At 43.7% G+C, this 17,819-nt stretch overlaps 1 protein-coding gene across 2 annotated transcripts in view; it reads right to left on the reverse strand.

Moving 5' to 3' along the window:
• LOC137349379 (ATP-dependent 6-phosphofructokinase, platelet type-like) overlaps positions 1-17,819 on the reverse strand; it is a 154,488-nt gene that overhangs the window by 100,286 nt on the left and 36,383 nt on the right. For both annotated transcript variants that reach the window (XM_068014901.1, XM_068014890.1), the window contains exons 3-4: positions 15,921-15,998; positions 6,106-6,295 (exon numbers count right to left, since the gene is read on the reverse strand). In XM_068014901.1, the coding sequence (XP_067871002.1) occupies positions 6,106-6,295; positions 15,921-15,998 (268 nt within the window). The remainder of the gene's footprint in view (positions 1-6,105; positions 6,296-15,920; positions 15,999-17,819) is intronic.

Below are 17,819 nucleotides of genomic sequence, written 5' to 3' on the forward strand. Positions count from 1 at the left end.
TTGTTCAGTTTGCTTACCCACTGTTTTTTTTTCAGGTTTGCACTTGCTGCTGTTCAATATTCAGTGTATTAACACCTAATCTGCACTAATGCTTTGTCTTTCAACACACCATTAACATATTGTTTGCCTTTGCTCCGTGACCTTTTGGTCAGCTATGTGGCCTGGTCCAATCTAGACCTCCTTTGTTATCTCTTGCCCCACCCCCACCTCACTTGCTTATAACCTGTGACTTTTCTAATATTTGTCAGTTCCTAAGAAGGGTCACTGACCCGAAACGTTAACTCTGCTTCTCTTTTCACAGATGCTGCCAGACCTGCTGAGTGGTTCCAGCATTTCTTGTTTTTACGCCCAACAGTTTGTCTGGAATCTGAAATTTGATCTTGGCCCTGTCGAGTAATTCAGGGTCTTTGCAAAGTGTAATTTGATCCAGTCAGTGTCACTTGCACTACCAAGCACAGACAAGGCACAGAGCTAACACTACAGTTTTCAGAGAACACACTTCCAGGTTAGGAGCACACATGACACTCACACTGCCAGTTCAAATAGGATGTGGGGAGATCATGGAGGAATTTCAACATGAGGATGAGAATTTTAAAATCGAGGTGCTGTTGGGCTGTGAACCAACGCAGGGGGTTATAGGTGAATGGGATTTGCTCTGAGAGTACACGCACTTTTTAAAAAATTATAGGTTTCCAACCTTTACAAATCCCCTCTGATCCCTTCCCAGCTCCCCATATATTTTAAAATTCTCAACCATGTTTTCAAATCCCTCCATGGCCTCGCCTCTCCCTAACTCTGTAATCTTCTCCAGTCTCATAACTCTGTTCTCTTAATTCTGGCCTCTTGAACACCCCCAATTTTACTTGCTCCACAATTGGTGGCTGTGTCTTCAGCTGCCCGTGCCTTAAGCTCTGGAATTCCCTCCCGAAATCTCTCTTTCCTCCTTTATGAAACTCCTTAAAACTTACCTCTTTGACCAAGCTTCTCTTCACCTGCCCTCATACCTCATGTGGCTTGGCGTGAAACTTTGTCTGATAATGCTCCTGTGAAGCTCCTTGGGGCATTTTATTTTGTTAAAGGTGCTATAAAAATACAATATGTCAGGGCCAATGTCTCATTTGAAGCACTCTAACAATACCGTACTGAACTGTCCTTTTAGTTGTGAAGTTCTGGAGCAGGATTTGAGTACTCGAACTTCTAGCTCAGAGCTGGGAGCACGCCAAACAGAATTAAACAGACAAGTTATGCTGCTCACTGGCACTTGAAACCATGAGCAGTAATTTGATCAAACTGTCTGTTTTAAGTTGACAGCTGCACCAGTTATCCTCAGAAATTATCTTTCCATACTTTCAGAAGTTCACTTTTTAAGCACCTCCACACAAGATCAGGGGGCAGGTTGTTCAACCTTGCCCATTTCAGAGCGAAATCCAAAGTACGGAAAGTCCTCATCAGGGAACTCCTCTTTGCTGACGATGCTGCTTTAACATCTCACACTGAAGAGTGCCTGCAGAGTCTCATCGACGGGTTTGCGGCTGCCTGCAATGAATTTTGCCTAACCATCAGCCTCAAGAAAACGAACATTATGGAGCAGGACGTCAGAAATGCTCCATCCATCAATATTGGCGACCACGCTCTGGAAGTGGTTCAAGAGTTCACCTACCTAGGCTCAACTATCACCAGTAACCTGTCTCTAGATGCAGAAATCAACAAGCGCATGGGTAAGGCTTCCACTGCTATGTTCAGACTGGCCAAGAGAGTGTGGGAAAATGGCGCACTGACACGGAACACAAAAGTCTGACTGTATCAGGCCTGTGCCCTCAGTACCTTGCTCTATGGCAGCGAGGCCTGCACAACGTATGTCAGCCAAGAGCGACGTCTCAATTCATTCCATCTTCGCTGCCTCCGGAGAATACTTGGCATCAGGTGGCAGCACCGTAATTCCAACACAGAAGTCCTCGAAGCGGCCAACATCCCCAGCTTATACACACTACTGAGCCAGCAGCGCTTGAGATGGCTTGGCCATATGAGCCGCATGGAAGATGGCAGGATCCCCAAGGACACATTGTACAGCGAGCTCGCCACTGGTATCAGACCCACTGGCCGTCCATGTCTCTGCTTCAAAGACGTCTGCAAACGCGACATGAAGTCCTGTGACATTAATCACAAGTCGTGGGAGTCAGTTGCCAGCGTTCGCCAGAGCTGGCGGGCAGCCATAAAGGCGGGGCTAAAATGTGGTGAGTCAAAGAGACTTAGCAGTTGGCAGGAAAAAAGACAAAAGCGCAAGGAGAGAGCCAACTGTGTAACAGCCCCGACAAACAAATTTTTCTGCAGCACCTGTGGAAGAGTCTGTCACTCTAGAATTGGCCTTTATAGCCACTCCAGGCGCTTGCTCCACACAGCACTGACCTTTGGAAAATAATCAGCACTGACACGGGGGCTGGATCTTGTTGTCCCCCGTGGTTCCGTGGCTGAGGGGGGTGGGGAAAGGGCCTGCAGATGGGTCCAGATGAGGCCCGCCATGGACCTCGACGCAGGGAGGGCCCGGCCCGGCCTGATTCTCCAGACGGCAGCGAAGCTCCATGGCAGCCCCCAATCCCCCTGCCGCTGGGCACCAGGACCTCAATTTCAATATTCAAATGAATAAAATTAATGAATTTACATGGACTTACCTGCAATCTTGAGGGCCTGCCACGATCTTCAGCGCAGCGGCTTCCGTGCCTTCAAGTCCTCGTCCGGGGAAAGGCGGGGCAAGACTGGTGGGGAGGGGGAGGAGGTAAGATTTTCAGAGTGGGGGGGGGGGGGGGGGGTGTGGGGAGACGGGGATCAAGTAAATGAGTGTAGGGGATGGTGGGAAGGGTTGAACTCCAAACTTTGTGCAGTTTTTGGCGGGGGGGGGGGCGCGTGGGGAGATGGTCGGATGCAAAAGGTAAGTGATTTTTTGGGTGGAAAGGCAAATAGTTAATGTAATTGCTATTTTGTTATTGGGGGTGGGAAAGGGGCATTAGAAATCTATTTATTTAATTTTGGGGGGGTTTCTGTCTTTTAAAATTTAATTTAAGCAGCAGTGCTGCCCTTTAAAAAGGGCGCCAGCACTCAGGCAGCTGATGCCATTGTCTGGGATGGAGAGACCCCCCTACGCCGCCCTTCATGAGATTGCAGGGGTTGGGAGGCTGCCCTGGTTATTTAAATGAGCCGCAGCGCTTAAGATGGCGGCGGTTCTTTGACATGCAGCCATGCATGCAGAACGCCATTTTTTGAGTTCTTAATATCCTGCCCAAGGGTGCCATGTACTAATCAATATAAGTAAATGTGAAAGTACAACCATGGCCGGGATTTCACGTTGGGCGGACGGGAGCCTGCCACCAACTGAAAAGTTCCCACCTCGCGTGATGGAGGAAGTCCCGCCTCATTGAGCTGTTGCTGCTTTCCCCTGGGAGGCCATCCCCCCAACAGTATTCAAAGCCGTATATCTGTTTGAGAGGGGGATGGCCACATCAGGGGACTCATGCACCACCTACCTGCGCCTGCTACTCCGCCTGGTGGAGTCTGCCTGTGCAGCCATTACCTGTGGTGAGACCACCTCGCTAAATGTGCTGTCCACGACATCCTCAGCATCGCAGATGCTCCAAAGTGAATCCACCCGCAGCTCCAGCTCCGTAATGCGGGTAGCCAGTAGCTGCAGATGGATCCACCTCCTGCACACGTGGTCGTCAGGGACACTGGAAGCGTCCCTGATTTCCCACATAGCGCAGGAACAGCATATCCCTCCTGCTATGAGTTACCTTTAGATTAATTAGTTACTCCCTTTAAAAAATACTAATTACAATAGAGGCCTTGTTCTACTCCAAACACTACCCACTACAATCTAAAGCCCTTCATAAATTATACTAATTAAAAAAAAACACACTTTAGCAGTACTAACCTTATCACTTATAAGGTAGGTTTAAAACAAGAACTCTCCCCTGCTTTTTTAAAGCTATTTCCAGGCACTAACAGCTGCTACTCACCAACCAATCACCTTGCAGCTTTCCTGTGATGTCACGGTTGACTTTTTTTTCCAAACTCCAGCGCATCTGGACTGCTCTCCTCACCGTCCCCGGAAGGTAAGTGACTGGGCCTCGATCCTCGGGCTCAATTTATCCTCTTCTCTCGCTTGGCGTTCTCCCCACAGGTCTGCTCCTCTCTGCTCCCAGAAGGTAAGTGACTGGGCCTCGATCCTCGGGCTCAATTTATCCTCTTCTCTCGCTTAGCGTTCTCCCCACAGGTCCGCTTCTCTCCGCTCCCGGAAGGTAAGCAAATGGGTATCAATACATCTATGTACTTGTGAGTTGTTGCACCAAACCATAAATATCGTAGGACATGGAACTGCCTTAAATTTACTTACCTTCTATGGCAGTAAACCAGCGGTTTCTAAGGATTATTCTTTAAGTTCTTCATTAATGACACTATCATATTTCTTCTCCATGTCCATGTCATTTTAAAAAAATTTTCATGGGATGTGAGTGTCGCTGGCAAGGCCAGCATTCGTGGCCCATCCCTAGTTCCCCTTGAGAAGGTGGTGGTGAGCCGCCTTCTTGAACCGCTGCAGTTCATCTGGTATAGGTACACCCACAATGCCGTTAGGGAGGGAGCTCCAGGTTTTTGATCCAGTGACAGTGACGGAACAGCGATATAGTTCCAAGTCAGAATGATGAGTGGCTTGGAGGGGAACTTGCAAGTGGTGGTGTTCCCATGCGTCTTCTGTCATTGTCCTTCTAGGTGGTATAGGTCGCAGGGTTGGAAGGTGCTGTCGAAGGAGACTTGGCGACTTGTTGCAGTGCATCTTTTGTATGGTACATACTGCTGCCACTGTGCACCAGTGGTGGAGGGAGTGAAAGTCTATGGTGGTGGATGGGGTTCCGATCAAATGGGCTGCTTTGTCCTGGATGGTGTCAAGCTTCTTGAGTGTTGTTGGAGCTGTACTCATCCAGGCAAGTGGAGAGTATTCCATCACATTCCTGACTTGTGCCTTGTACATGGTGGACAGGTTTCAGGGAGTCAGGAGGTGAGTTAGTTGCCACAGAATTCCCAGCTTCTAACCTGCTCTTGCAGCCACAGTATTTAGAAGGCTGCTCCAGTTCAGTTTCTGGTCAAAGGTAACCCCCAGGATGTTGATGGTGGGGGATTCAGCGATGGTAATGCCATTGAACGTCAAGGGGAGATGGTTAGATTCTGACTTGTTGGAGATGGCCATTGCCTGGCACTTGTGTGGCACAAAAGTTATTTGCCACTTATCAGTCCAAGCCTGATTATTGTCCAGGTCTTGCTGCACATGGACAGGGACTGCTTCAGTATCTGAGGAGTCGCGAATGGTGCTGAACATTGTACAATCATCAGCGAACATCTCCACTTCTGACCTTCTGATGGAGGAAAGGTCATTGTTGAAGGAGCTGAAGATTGTTGGGCCTAGGACACTACCCTGAGGAACTCCTGCAGTGATATCCTGGGGCTTAGATTTTTGGCCTCCAACAACCACAACCATCTTCCTTTGTGCGAAGTATGACTCCAACTAGTGGAGAGTTTTCCCCTGACTCCAGTTTTGCTCAGGCTCCTTGATGCCACACTAGATCAAATGTTGCCTTGCTGTCAAGGACAGTCTCTCTCATCTCACCCGTTGTGTCAGCTCTTTTGTCCATGTTTGGACCAAGGCTGTAATGAAGCCTGCAGCCCAGTGGCTCTGGTGGAACACAAACTGAGCATTGGTGATCAGGTTATTGCTGTATAAGTGCCACCTGATAGCACTGTCGATGACACCTTCCATCACTTTGCTGATGATCGAGAGTAGATTGATGGAGCGGTTATTTTCCAGATTGGATTTGTCCTGCTTTTTGTAGACAGGACATGCCTGGACAATTTTCTACATTGTAGGATAGATGCCAGTGTTGTACTCATACTGCCAATTTTAATATTCGGTCACCTTTTACATAAAAGATTTCATACTAACACTATCACTATATGCAAATAAAGACATTTTCATAAGGATTATCATTACGCAGAATGCTAATGTACATCATACACATCAGGCCTGCTGAAGGAAAATCCACAGAACCTCAGTACAAGACCTACCTCCTTCAATGAGTTCCTGTAATAGTCCTGTCCACTCTTCACGGAAGAGATTTGCACCAGTTAAGCTACCATCTCCACCAATCACACACAGATTTGATATCCCATGCATTATGAGATTGTGGGCAGCCCGAAGACGACCCTCACGGGTACGGAACTCCTTGCAACGTGCACTTCCGATAACTGTCCCACCCTGAAAACAAAGCACAAAGGTTTCTGGTGATCTTCCTCCAATGTTATAGTGGGAGCTCGGAACAGCCACGTAAGAAAACTCCAAATGACTGCATTCAATATGTACTTGGGGAGTTGAATCATTTCATCAACTTAACTGCCGTTTCCCACTGTGAGTCACATACTATAGAGTACAGAAGAGATTTAAACAAGGAATAAGAAGGGCAAAGCGAGAGTATGAGAATAGACTAGAGGCTAAAATAAAACAGAACCCAAAAGTCTTTTAGGTACTCACACAAATAGTAAAAAAGTGTCAAAGGAAGGGTCGGGCTGATTGGGTATCAATAAGGAGATATAATTGTGGAGGCTGAGGGAAATGGTGAGATAATAAATCTTTATTTTGCATCTGTCTTCACTTGAGAAGAGGATGCTGCCAATGTAGCAGTAAAAGGAGGGAGACAGTAGCAATATTAGATAGGACAAAAATAAAGAGCAGGTACTTAAAAGGGTGGCAGTCCTCGAAGTAGAAAAGTCACCTGGTCCAGAAGAGATGCATCCTGGTTACTAAAGGAAGTAAGGGTGAAAACTGTAGAAACTCTGGCCATTCAAACATACGAACATACAAATTAGGAGCAGGAGTAGGTCACTCGGCCCCTTGAGCCTGCTCTGCCATTCAATAAGATCATGGCTGATCTGACTGTAATCCTGACTCCCGCCTACTCCCAATAACCTTTCACTCCCTTGCTTATCAAGAATCTTCCACAGTCTTCCAATTCTCCTTGGATAAGAGGGTGGTGCCAGAGGACTGGGGGATTGCAAGTGTTACACCCTGTTTTTTAAAAAAGAAAGGTATAAACGCAGCAACTAGAGGAAAGTTGGCCTAATGTCAGTGGTGAGGAAACCTTTACAGAGAATAATCTTTGACGATATTAATTGGCATTTGGAAAAGTATGGGCTAATAAACGGAAGTCAGCACAGATTTGTTAAAGGTAAATCATGTTTGACTAACTTGATTGAGTTATTGGAAGAAACAGAAAGGGCTGGTGAGTGTGTTGCAGTTGATATTGTGTATATGGACTTTGACAAAGTACCACAAAATAGACCTATTAGCAAAATTAAAGCACATGAGATTAAAGGGACAATGGCAGCATGGATACAAAATGGCTAAGAGACAGAAAAAGAGTAGTGGTTTTTCAGGCTGCAGGGAAGCATATAGGGGTGTTCCCAAGGGGTCAGTATTAGGACAACTGATCTTTTGATATATATTAATAAAGGATCCTCTAGACAAGAGTGATCATAACATGATGAATTTCACAGTCAGTTTAAGGGTGAAAAATGTGGGTCCATAGTGTCTGTTATGAGATTACTTCTATTTCCTTTTTTAAAGTATGTTATGAACATGCATTCATCTGGAATCTTGAAGCAGCTGAACTTCGTGTTTTTTTTTAAAAGGAAGGTCACCAGAAGGTTTGACCTGAGAGTAAACAGTCACTGGAAGGCATCTGTTTTCAAAGAACCCAGCAGGGGTTGTTTTAGCTTGGAGAAATATTTGAAGAGAGGTGACAAGCCAAGATTTGTAGAGATCATGAGACTGGTGATCAGGTTATTGCTGTGTAAGTGCCACTTGATAGCACTGTTGATGACCCCCTCCGTCACTTTGCTGATGATCGAGAGCAGGCTGATGGAGCAGTAATTGGCCAGATTGGATTTGTCCTGCTTTTTGTAGACAGGACATGCCTGGACAATTTTCTACATTGTCGTGTCGATGCCAGTGTTGTACTTATATTGCCAATTTTAATATTCGGTCACCTTTTACAGAAAGGTTTTCATATTAACACTATCACTATATACAAAAAATAATTTCATAAGGATTATCATGCTGGAAAAATTTTGTTTCATTCTGAACTGTTATTAAAAAGCAAGTTCGTATTTGGCCTGAAACAGAAGAATTTAGCTGAAACTCTATCAGCCCTTCTTTCTCTTGAAAAGGAATCCTGCATCAAGGGTGTTCCTAATTTCTCCTGTATTTGAAGAAAGCCTGCATGATTAAAGAACTTGCATGTCAAATATGTGGAACTGAAACCTATGTTGCTGCACTTCTGCTTTAAAACCCAACTGAAGCCTTCTGTAGCTGCGTCGCTTAGAAGCCTACCCAAACTGATCATCAACATCAACTGGAAAGAACTGTTCTAGGAAGATGCCATTGACAGCCGCCTACTCATCTTTGGGACACCTCACCAAAACAAAGGACTTCCTTCCATACCTTCTTTTCAGCCGAAGTGTTTTTTTTAATTCCTTCTATTTCTTTACAACAGCTGTAAACAGAAATCCTTTTTTTCCCAGTTAACCGGTTGTGTATGTATGTATGTGTATGCGTGAGGGCTAGGATAAATAAGGGGCTTTATTATTTCAATTTGTGTGTATGTTTTGTTTTATTATTGGTTGAGACCTGGTTTATAATAGACGGATAATTTTGCTGTTTATTAAAGAAACCTGGTTGGTGTGCTTTATTCTGGGGAAAAATAGAGTATATGATTGAGTGTTTCAGTAAGTGGGAAAATTTATATATATGTTGTGACCTGTAGAGAAGTGGGACTGAATTAATAGTGCACTCCTCCCGCCTCGGACGTAACATGTCTTAAACTTAAATAAAGGCAATTACAAGGATATGAAGACAGATTTGGCTAAAGTGAACTTGGAAAATAGGTTAAAAGGTCAGACAGTAGAGAAGCAGTGGCAGACATTTAAGGAGTTAGTTCATAACTCTCAACAAAGATATATTCGATTGAGGAAGAAAGACTCAACCAGAAGGAGGCACCATCCGTGGCCAACTAAGGAAGTTAAGGTTGATATCAAATTGAAAGAAACGGCGTACAATGTTGTGGTGATTAGTGGTAGGCCAGAAGATTGGGAAAACTTTAGAAACCAGCAAAGAATGACTAAAAATAAAAGAGGGGAAAATGGAGTATAAGAGATATCTAGCAATAAATATAAAAGCACAATAAAACAGTCTATAAATATATAAAAAGGAAAAGAGTAGTTAAAGTGAGCATTGATCCCTTAGACAGTGAGACTGGGGAATTAATAATGGGAAACGAGGAAATGGCAGAGGCTTTGAACAAGTATTTTGTATCTGTCTTCACAGTGGAAGACACAAAAAGCAGCCAAAGAATAGTTGAAAATCAGGAGGCAAAAGGGAGGGAGGAACTTAAAACAGTGATGATCACTAGAGAAAAAGTAATGGGAATACTATTGGGACTAAAGACTGACAAGTCCCCTGGACCTGATGGCCTGTATCCGAGGGTCTTAGGAACATAGGAACATTGGAGCAGGAGTAGGCCATTCAGCCCACCAAGCCTGCTCCACCATTTAGTTTAGTTTAGTTTAGAGATACAGCACTGAAACAGGCCCTTCGGCCCACCGAGTCTGTGCCGAACATCAACCACCCATTTATACTAATCCTACACTAATCCCATATTCCTACCAAACATCCCCACCTGTCCCTATATTTCCCTACCACCTACCTACACTAGTGACAATTTATAATGGCCAATTTACCTATCAACCTGCAAGTCTTTTTAATTAGATCATGACTGATCATCTGCCTCAATGCCACTTTTTCGCATTATCACATCCCTTGATGTCATCAGTATCTAGAAAGCTATCGATTTCTGTCTTGAACATGCTCAATGATTGAGCTTCCACAGCCCTCTGGGGCAGAGAATTCCTAAGATTCACTGCCGTCTGAGTGAAGAAATTCCTCCTCATCTCAGTCTTAAATGGCCCACCCCTTATTCTGAGACTATGTCTCCTGGTTCTAGACTCACCAGCCAGGGGAAACATCCTGTCATGCCCTGTAAGAATTTTGTAAGTTTCAATGAGATTACCTCTCATTCTTCAAAACTCTAGAGAATACAGGCCCAGTTTCCTCGAACTCTCCTCATAAGACAATCCCACCATACCAGAGATTAGTCTGGTGAACCTCCGTTGCACTCCCTCTATGGCAAGTATATCCTTCCTTAGATGAGGAGACCAAAACTGTATATAATACTCCAGGTACGATCTCACCAAGGCTCTATACAATTACAGCAAGACATTTTTACTCCTGTACTCAAACCTCCATGTGATGAAGGCCAACACACCATTTGCCTTCCTAATTGCTTGCTGCACCTGCATGCTAGCTTTTAGTGACTCATGAAGGAGGACACCCAGGTCCCTTTGGACATCAACACTTCCCAACCTCTCACCATTTAAGAAATACTCTGTTTTTATCCACCAAAGTGGATCACTTCACACTTATTCACATTATATTCCGTCTGCCCATTCACTTAGCCTGTCCAAATCCCCTTGAAGCCTCCTTGCATCCTCCTCACAACTTACATTCTCTCCTAGTTTTGTGTCATCAGCAAATTTGAAAATATTACATTTGGCCCCCACATCCAGATCATTTATATAGATTCTGAATAGCTGTGGCCCTCGCACTGATCCTTGCGGTACCCTACTAGTAACATCCTGCCAACCTGAGAATGACCTGTTTATTTCAACTCTCTGTTTTCTGTCTGTTAACCAATTTTCAATCCATACCAGTAGATTACCCCCAATCCCATGTGCTCTAATTTTGTTTACCAGCCTCCTGTCTGAGGCCTTATCAAAAGCCTTCTAAAAATCCAAATACACCACATCCACTGGTTCTCCTTTATCTATGCTACAACTAACACCCTCAAAAAACTCCAACAGGTTTGCCAAACAAGATTTCCCTTTCATAAATCCATGTGCCCAATCATATCATTATTTTCTGTGGCTAGTCATAACATCCTTTATAATAGATTCAAACATTTTCCCGACTACGGACGTCAAACTAGCAGGCCTGTAGTTCTCCGTTTTCTTTCTCCCGCCCTTCTTAAAAGTGGGGTTACATTTGATACTTTCCAGTCTGCAGGAACCCCTCCAGAATCTAAAGAATTTTGAAAAATAACCACCATTGCATCCACTATCGCTATAGCCACCTCCTTCAACACTCTGAGATGTAACTCAACTGGTCCAGGGGATTTATCAACCTTCAATCAAGTTAATCTTTCGAGTATTACCTCTTCATTAATACTCATTTCTTCAAAGAGCAAAGAACAGTACAGCACAGGAACAGGCCATTCGGCCCTCCAAGCCTGCGCCGATCTTGATGCCTGCCTAAACTAACACCTTCTGCACTTCCGGGGCCCATATCCCTCTATTCCCATCCTATTCATATATTTGTCAAGATGTCTCTTAAACGTCGCTATCGTATCTGCTTCCACCACCTCCCCTGGCAGCAAGTTCCAGGCACTCACCACCCTGTGTAAAAAACTTGCCTCGCACATCCCCTCTAAACCTTGCCCCTCGCACCTTAAACCTATGTCCCCTAGTAACTGACTCTTCCACCCTGGGAAAAAGCTTCTGACTATCCACTCTATCCATGCCACTCATAACTTTGTAAACATCTATCATGTCGCCCCTCCACCTCTGTCGTTCCAGTGAAAACAATCCGAGTTTCTCCAACCTCTCCTCATAGCTAATGCCCTCCAGACCAAGCAACATCCTGGTAAACCTCCTCTGTACCCTCTCCAAAGCCTCCACGTCCTTCTGGTAGTGTGGCGACCAGAATTGCACACAATATTCTAAGTGTGGCCCAAGTAAAGTTCTGTACAGGTGCAACATGACTTGCCAATTTTTATACTCTATGCCCCGACCGATGAAGGCAAGCATGCCGTATGCCTTCTTGACTACCTTATCCACCTGCGTTGCCACTTTCAGTGACCTGTGGACCTGTACGCTCAGATCTCTCTGCCTGTCAATACTCCTAAGGGTTCTGCCATTTACTGTATACCTCCCAACTGCATTAGACCTTCCAAAATGCATTACCTCACATTTGTCTGGATTAAACTCCATCTGCCATTTCTCCGCCCAAGTCTCCAACCGATCTATATCCTGCTGTATCCTCTGACAATCCTCATCATTATCCGCAACTCCACAAACCTTTGTGTTGTCTGCAAACTTACTAATCAGACCAGCTACATTTTCCTCCAAATCATTTATATATACTACAAACAGCAAAGGTCCCAGCACTGATCCCTGCGGAACACCACTAGTCACATCCCTCCATTCAGAAAAACACCCATCCACTGTTACCCTCTGTCTTCTATGACCGAGCCAGTTCTGTATCCATCTTGCCAGATCACCTCTGATCCAGTGTGACTTCACCTTTTGCACCAGTCTGCCATGCGGGACCTTGTCAAAGGCTTTACTAAAGTCCATATAGACAACATCCACCGCCCTTCCCTCATCAATCATCTTCAGTTCCTCATTTTCACTATTCCCTTGGTTCCTTAGTATTTCTGGGGTATTTTTGTATCTTCTTAAAGGAAGTGGCTGCAGAGATAGTGGATGCATTGTTTGTAATCTTCCAAAATTCCCTAGATTTTGGAAAAGTTCCAGCAGATTGAAAAACCACAAATGTAACACCTCTGTTCAAGAAATGAGAGAGACAGAAAGCAGGAAACTGTAGGTCAGTTAGCCTAATGTCTATCATTGAGAAAATGATAGAATCTATTACTAAAGAGGTAGTAGCAGGACATATAGAAAATCACAATACAATCAAGCAGAGTCAACATGGTTTTATGAAAGGGAAATTGTGTTTGTCAAATTTATAGAGTCCTTTTGAGAATTTAACAAGCAGGGGTGGATAATGGGAAACCTGTAGATGTCGTGTATTTGGATTTCCAAAAGGCATTTGATAAGGTGCCACATAAAAGGTTACTACATCAGAGAAGAGCTCATGGTGTTGGGGGGTGATATATTAGCATGGATAGAGGACTGGGTAACTAACAGGAAACAGAGTCAGGATTAATGGGTCATTTTCAGGTAAACAAACTGTAATTAGTGGAGTGCCAAAGGGATCAGTGCTGGGGCCTCAACTATTTACAATCTAGATTAGTTACTTGGATGAAGGGACTGACTGTATTGTAGCCAAATTTGCTGAAAATATCAAGACAGGTAGGAAAGCAAGTTGTGAGGAGGATAGAAAGAGTCTGCAAAGGGATATATATATAGGTGAAGTGAGTGGGGGGAAAATTTGGCAGAAGGAGTATAATGCGGGAAAATGTGAGGTTGCCCAATTTGGCAGGAAGAATAGAAAAGCAGAATATTATTTAAGTGGCGAGAGACTGCAGAATGCTGAGGTACAGCGGGACCCAGGAGTCCTTGTACATGAATCACAAAAACTCGTCATGCAGCTACAAGTAATTCGGAAGGCAAATAGAAGATTGAGAGGTGATCTTATTGAAACATATAAGATTCTGAGGGGGCATGACAGGGTAGATACTGAGAGAATGCTTCCCCTTGTGGAGGAATCTAGAACTGGGGCCATAGCTTCAAATTAAAGGATCTTCCATTTAAGACAGATGAGGAGAAATTTCTTCTCTCAGAGGGTCGTTAGTGTTTGGAATTCTCCGCCAGCAAGTAGTGGAGGCTGGGTCATGAATATATTCAAGGCTGAGATGGGTAGAATTTTGATCTGCAAGGGAGTCAAGGGTTATGGGGGGCAGGCAGGAAAGTGGAGTTAAGACCACAATCAGATCAGCCATGAGCTTATTAAATGGCATAGCAGTCTCAAGGGGCCAAATGGCCTACTCCTGTTCCTGTTTCTTAGGTTCTTAATGACCTAGACTTTGGTGTACAAAGCATAATTTCAAAGTTTGCAGATGAAATGAAACTCAAATAAATAAACAATAAGGAGAATCGTAACAGCCTTCAGGAGGCCATAGACTGGTAAAATGGGCAGAGGAAAGACGATATGAACTAAACGGTACAATTCATTAGGCAACACAGAGACCTGGGGGTGAATGCACACAAATCTTTGAAGGTGATGGGACAAGTTGACAAGGTTGTTAAAAGAAATGGGATCCTTGGCTTTATTAATGGAAAAATGAAGTACAAAAGCAAGGAAGTTATGCCAAACTTTATGACACTGGCTAGGCCTCAGCTGGACTAGTGTGTTCAATTCTGGGCACCACACTTTAGGAAGGATGATCAGGCTTTGCAGAGGGTGCAGAAGTGATTTACTAGAATAGTACCTGGGATGAGAAACTTCAGTTATATGGAGAGGCTGGAGAAGCTGTGGCTGTTCTCCTTCGAGCAGAGAGGGTTAAGAGAAGATTTGATCGAGGTATTCAAAATCATAAATGGCTTTGATAGTTTCTCCTTGTTTACTCTGTTTCCATTGGCAGTAGGGTTGTTAACCAGAGGACACAGATTTAAGGTGAACGGCAAAATAATTTCTTGTGATCTGGAATGCACTGCCTGAAAGGATGGAGGAAGCAGATTCAATAGTAACATTCAAAAGGGAATTGGATAAATACTTGGAAGGGAAAAAATATCCAGGGCTATGTGGAAAAAGCAAGGGACTGGGATGAATTGGATCGCTCTACCAAGGAGCCGGCACAGGCATGATGGACTGAATAGCCTCTTTCTGTACAGTGTCATTGTACAATTCTATGATGAGAGGCAGTTCCACACCAATTGTTCAATTCTAGAATTAAGGTTCACTCCAGCTCAATTTTCATGGGAACACTGAAATGGAAAGAAATCTATCACTCCGCCTTCACAGATGGGAACCATGAGTTTTAATGAAGGGTCACACCCAAAACCTGTTTTACTTCTCTTTCGGATGCTGACCAACTGTTGTATTGTTTTCTTTATACAAAGAAACAAACAACAGTATTCCTTTCAAATTGATCCTATATGGTATACTTCAATATGGTGTGACTCCAGCCATCTCTAATTAGCTTGCATTTTCTGCTATGTAGTATATACTGAATTTTCTCAGTAAGAATCCATATAATTCTTAATAAATGCATTAGTATGATTAGCCCCTCCAAATTAAAGGCCTGCGACCTGACCCAAACACGATGGGACCCGACGACATGTGTCGGGTTCGGATCAGGTCGGGTGCATTTCTGGGTCCAGCATTCAGGCTCGGGTCGGGTCGGGGCTGGGTCAAGGTCAGGTTGGACACGCTCTATCACAACCTCAGGTAAGTGGCTCCAATGTTAATGTATAATTTTGGACTAGAAAGGTAGTTTTGTTACAGTTATTTTAAGCTTGTGCAGATCAGCAACAGAGTGAAAAACGGAAGGTAGGTTAACTGATGCTCGGGTTGGGCGCAGGAAAAAATGGAAGGACTCGGGCCGGGTCGGACTCGGGTTGGATATGGTTCTGTCGGGTTTTGGTCGGATTTTGTTTGCAGACCCGAGCCGGCCTTTACTCCAAATAGCATCAATGTCTAGACAGCAACAATCAGCAATTGGCAAACCTAGAGTCCTGATGACACTGAAATACTGCTAATTGAAAAACTATAAAGCATCCTGCATCAGCTGTAATTGCCAGATTTAATGAAATCAATGGTACCAGTACACAAAGTATTTAGTGGTAATGAAATAACAGCTCAGCCTTTAGTTTTTGAATGCTGTCCAAGCACTCATTTTTCTTATGTAACTCAGAATGCGTTTTTACATACTTCTATTTGATGAAAGCTTTGGACACCCTCCCAGTCAGTCATAAATTCCATAAAAGGAGCTCTATCTTCTATCTCAAAACATTGCACTATATTCACTTACCACTTGTAGGATACTGGAGACATCTTCCCACTTTGCTTCAACAATATTTTTCCCACCATCCACCATCCCCTGGTAACCCTGTAAGAGAATGAAAAATAAAGACATGGTTGCAATTTAATTAATCCAGGCAGTTTCCAACATCACATGGAAAGCATTCTGGATCAGTTTTTATAATGCCAAAACATGCATAACCTTTGCGGTGAATGTTATTTGCAACTTGCAATCACAGGAACTACAGCTGCTGCATTTTAAATCAGCTTTCATTTGATGTCTTTATTCACGCTATTTATCTATCCTTCAGCCTGCTTGCTGCTACTCTGCCGGATGACAATAATCTGGGTTTCCAAACTTTAGAAGTGGGACCCACAGTCACAGATAAGAAATCAGATAAGAATTTATAATATGTTTGTAATGCGTTGCTGTCATCTCTTCTCTCTATGCCCTCCTGTTGTCTAAAAAATCACCTCCTCCCAGGCCTTCACCACTGGTGCATAGAATCATTTGGTTACAAAGCATGGCAGAAGTCTGGCAATGATTCTCCCTTCAGCATTGGGAGCAACCTGTTCTCTTTCTCTGCTAATTGCAGTATCAGCGAAAACTAAGAATGAGCCTATGCTGCATCTCTCCATGCTCTATACACTGGTGTTCAAGATTCACCACCATGTTACCTACACAAAAGGTCGAGAAAACAAAATGGAGAACAAAAACAATGTTTTTTTTTAAATTCACTTCATACCAAAAGTATCAGCCACTGCAATCATGCTGTGATGATGAATAAGTGGTCAAAGTTATTCAAGTCATTTCAGGCCTCCAGCAGTCTCTGGATTCATTTGAGAAGCTCCAAAGTACAAAGCCGATCAGCATCACATCTTGCAGCCTGACAAGTACAAATATACTTCTGATCTGTGAACTAGAGGCCCACTTTATCAGAAAAGATGCAAATCTAAACAATTTACATTTGAACTGTAAGCAAGCATTCTGAGGTTATATTTGGAAGCAGTTTTTCAAACCCAAAATTACTCTGAAATTAATTTTGAATTGGACAAGGAATAGCTTGAGGGTTTGAAACATTTCTGAAACAAAACCAGCAAAATTTAGCTTAAACACAGGAACCAAAAAAAAAACATTCAATTTATCCCTTAAAGACATAACTGGCAAACAGCTTTGGTAGGTACAGAGAAATGAAGTATGAAGAGAAAACACAGTATTCGCTTTCCGCTTTTCACTAGAGTCTTTTCATGCTGAAGATATAAAGTTAATTGATTAAACTGCTTTCGGGTAGCAGCTAAATACAATAGTAATGGTATACTACTTAGTTTCCACAGCTGGACTCAGTGTGCAAACAATATTTCAGGCTCAACTTTCAACAGGCTTATCGCAGTACTTTTTTGCTTTGTCTTTACTTCCTCCCTGCTCTCTCTACCACCCCACCCCCTCAAAAAAGTGTAACTGTTTTCCCACGCCAGTGTATCAGTTGAGATTAAAACTGAACTTGCAGGAATCTACCTGACCCACTGTGTGTTGGGGCCACTACTGTTTCTAATTTACACCAAAAACCATGGGCTTCAATATTAACCCCCTACAACAAAGAGAGGGCTGGGGTTGGTTATAAATGGAAACAGCCCCAACAACTCTGTATGCATCTGCTGCCATTTTTACAGTGGCAGGTTTATGGTGTCCCAGTGAAGTTGGAAAGATGGGATGCTTAACATATTAATTAATTCAGGCTCTCACAGTGCAATTGGGATTTAAATTTAACTGCTGCTGTCCAAGTTTCCCAGGACTTGGGGAACCCAGCATTGCAAAGAAGACAGGAGTTGCTGGCTCAAGAACAGGGTTGTCCAACCTCCTCTCTCTCTTATCCTCTCTCTCTGCCCTCGTCTCTCTCTCTCTCTGTTC

The sequence above is a fragment of the Heterodontus francisci genome, chromosome 2 (assembly GCF_036365525.1).
Source record: "Heterodontus francisci isolate sHetFra1 chromosome 2, sHetFra1.hap1, whole genome shotgun sequence".
In the NCBI taxonomy this organism is placed as follows: domain Eukaryota; kingdom Metazoa; phylum Chordata; class Chondrichthyes; order Heterodontiformes; family Heterodontidae; genus Heterodontus; species Heterodontus francisci.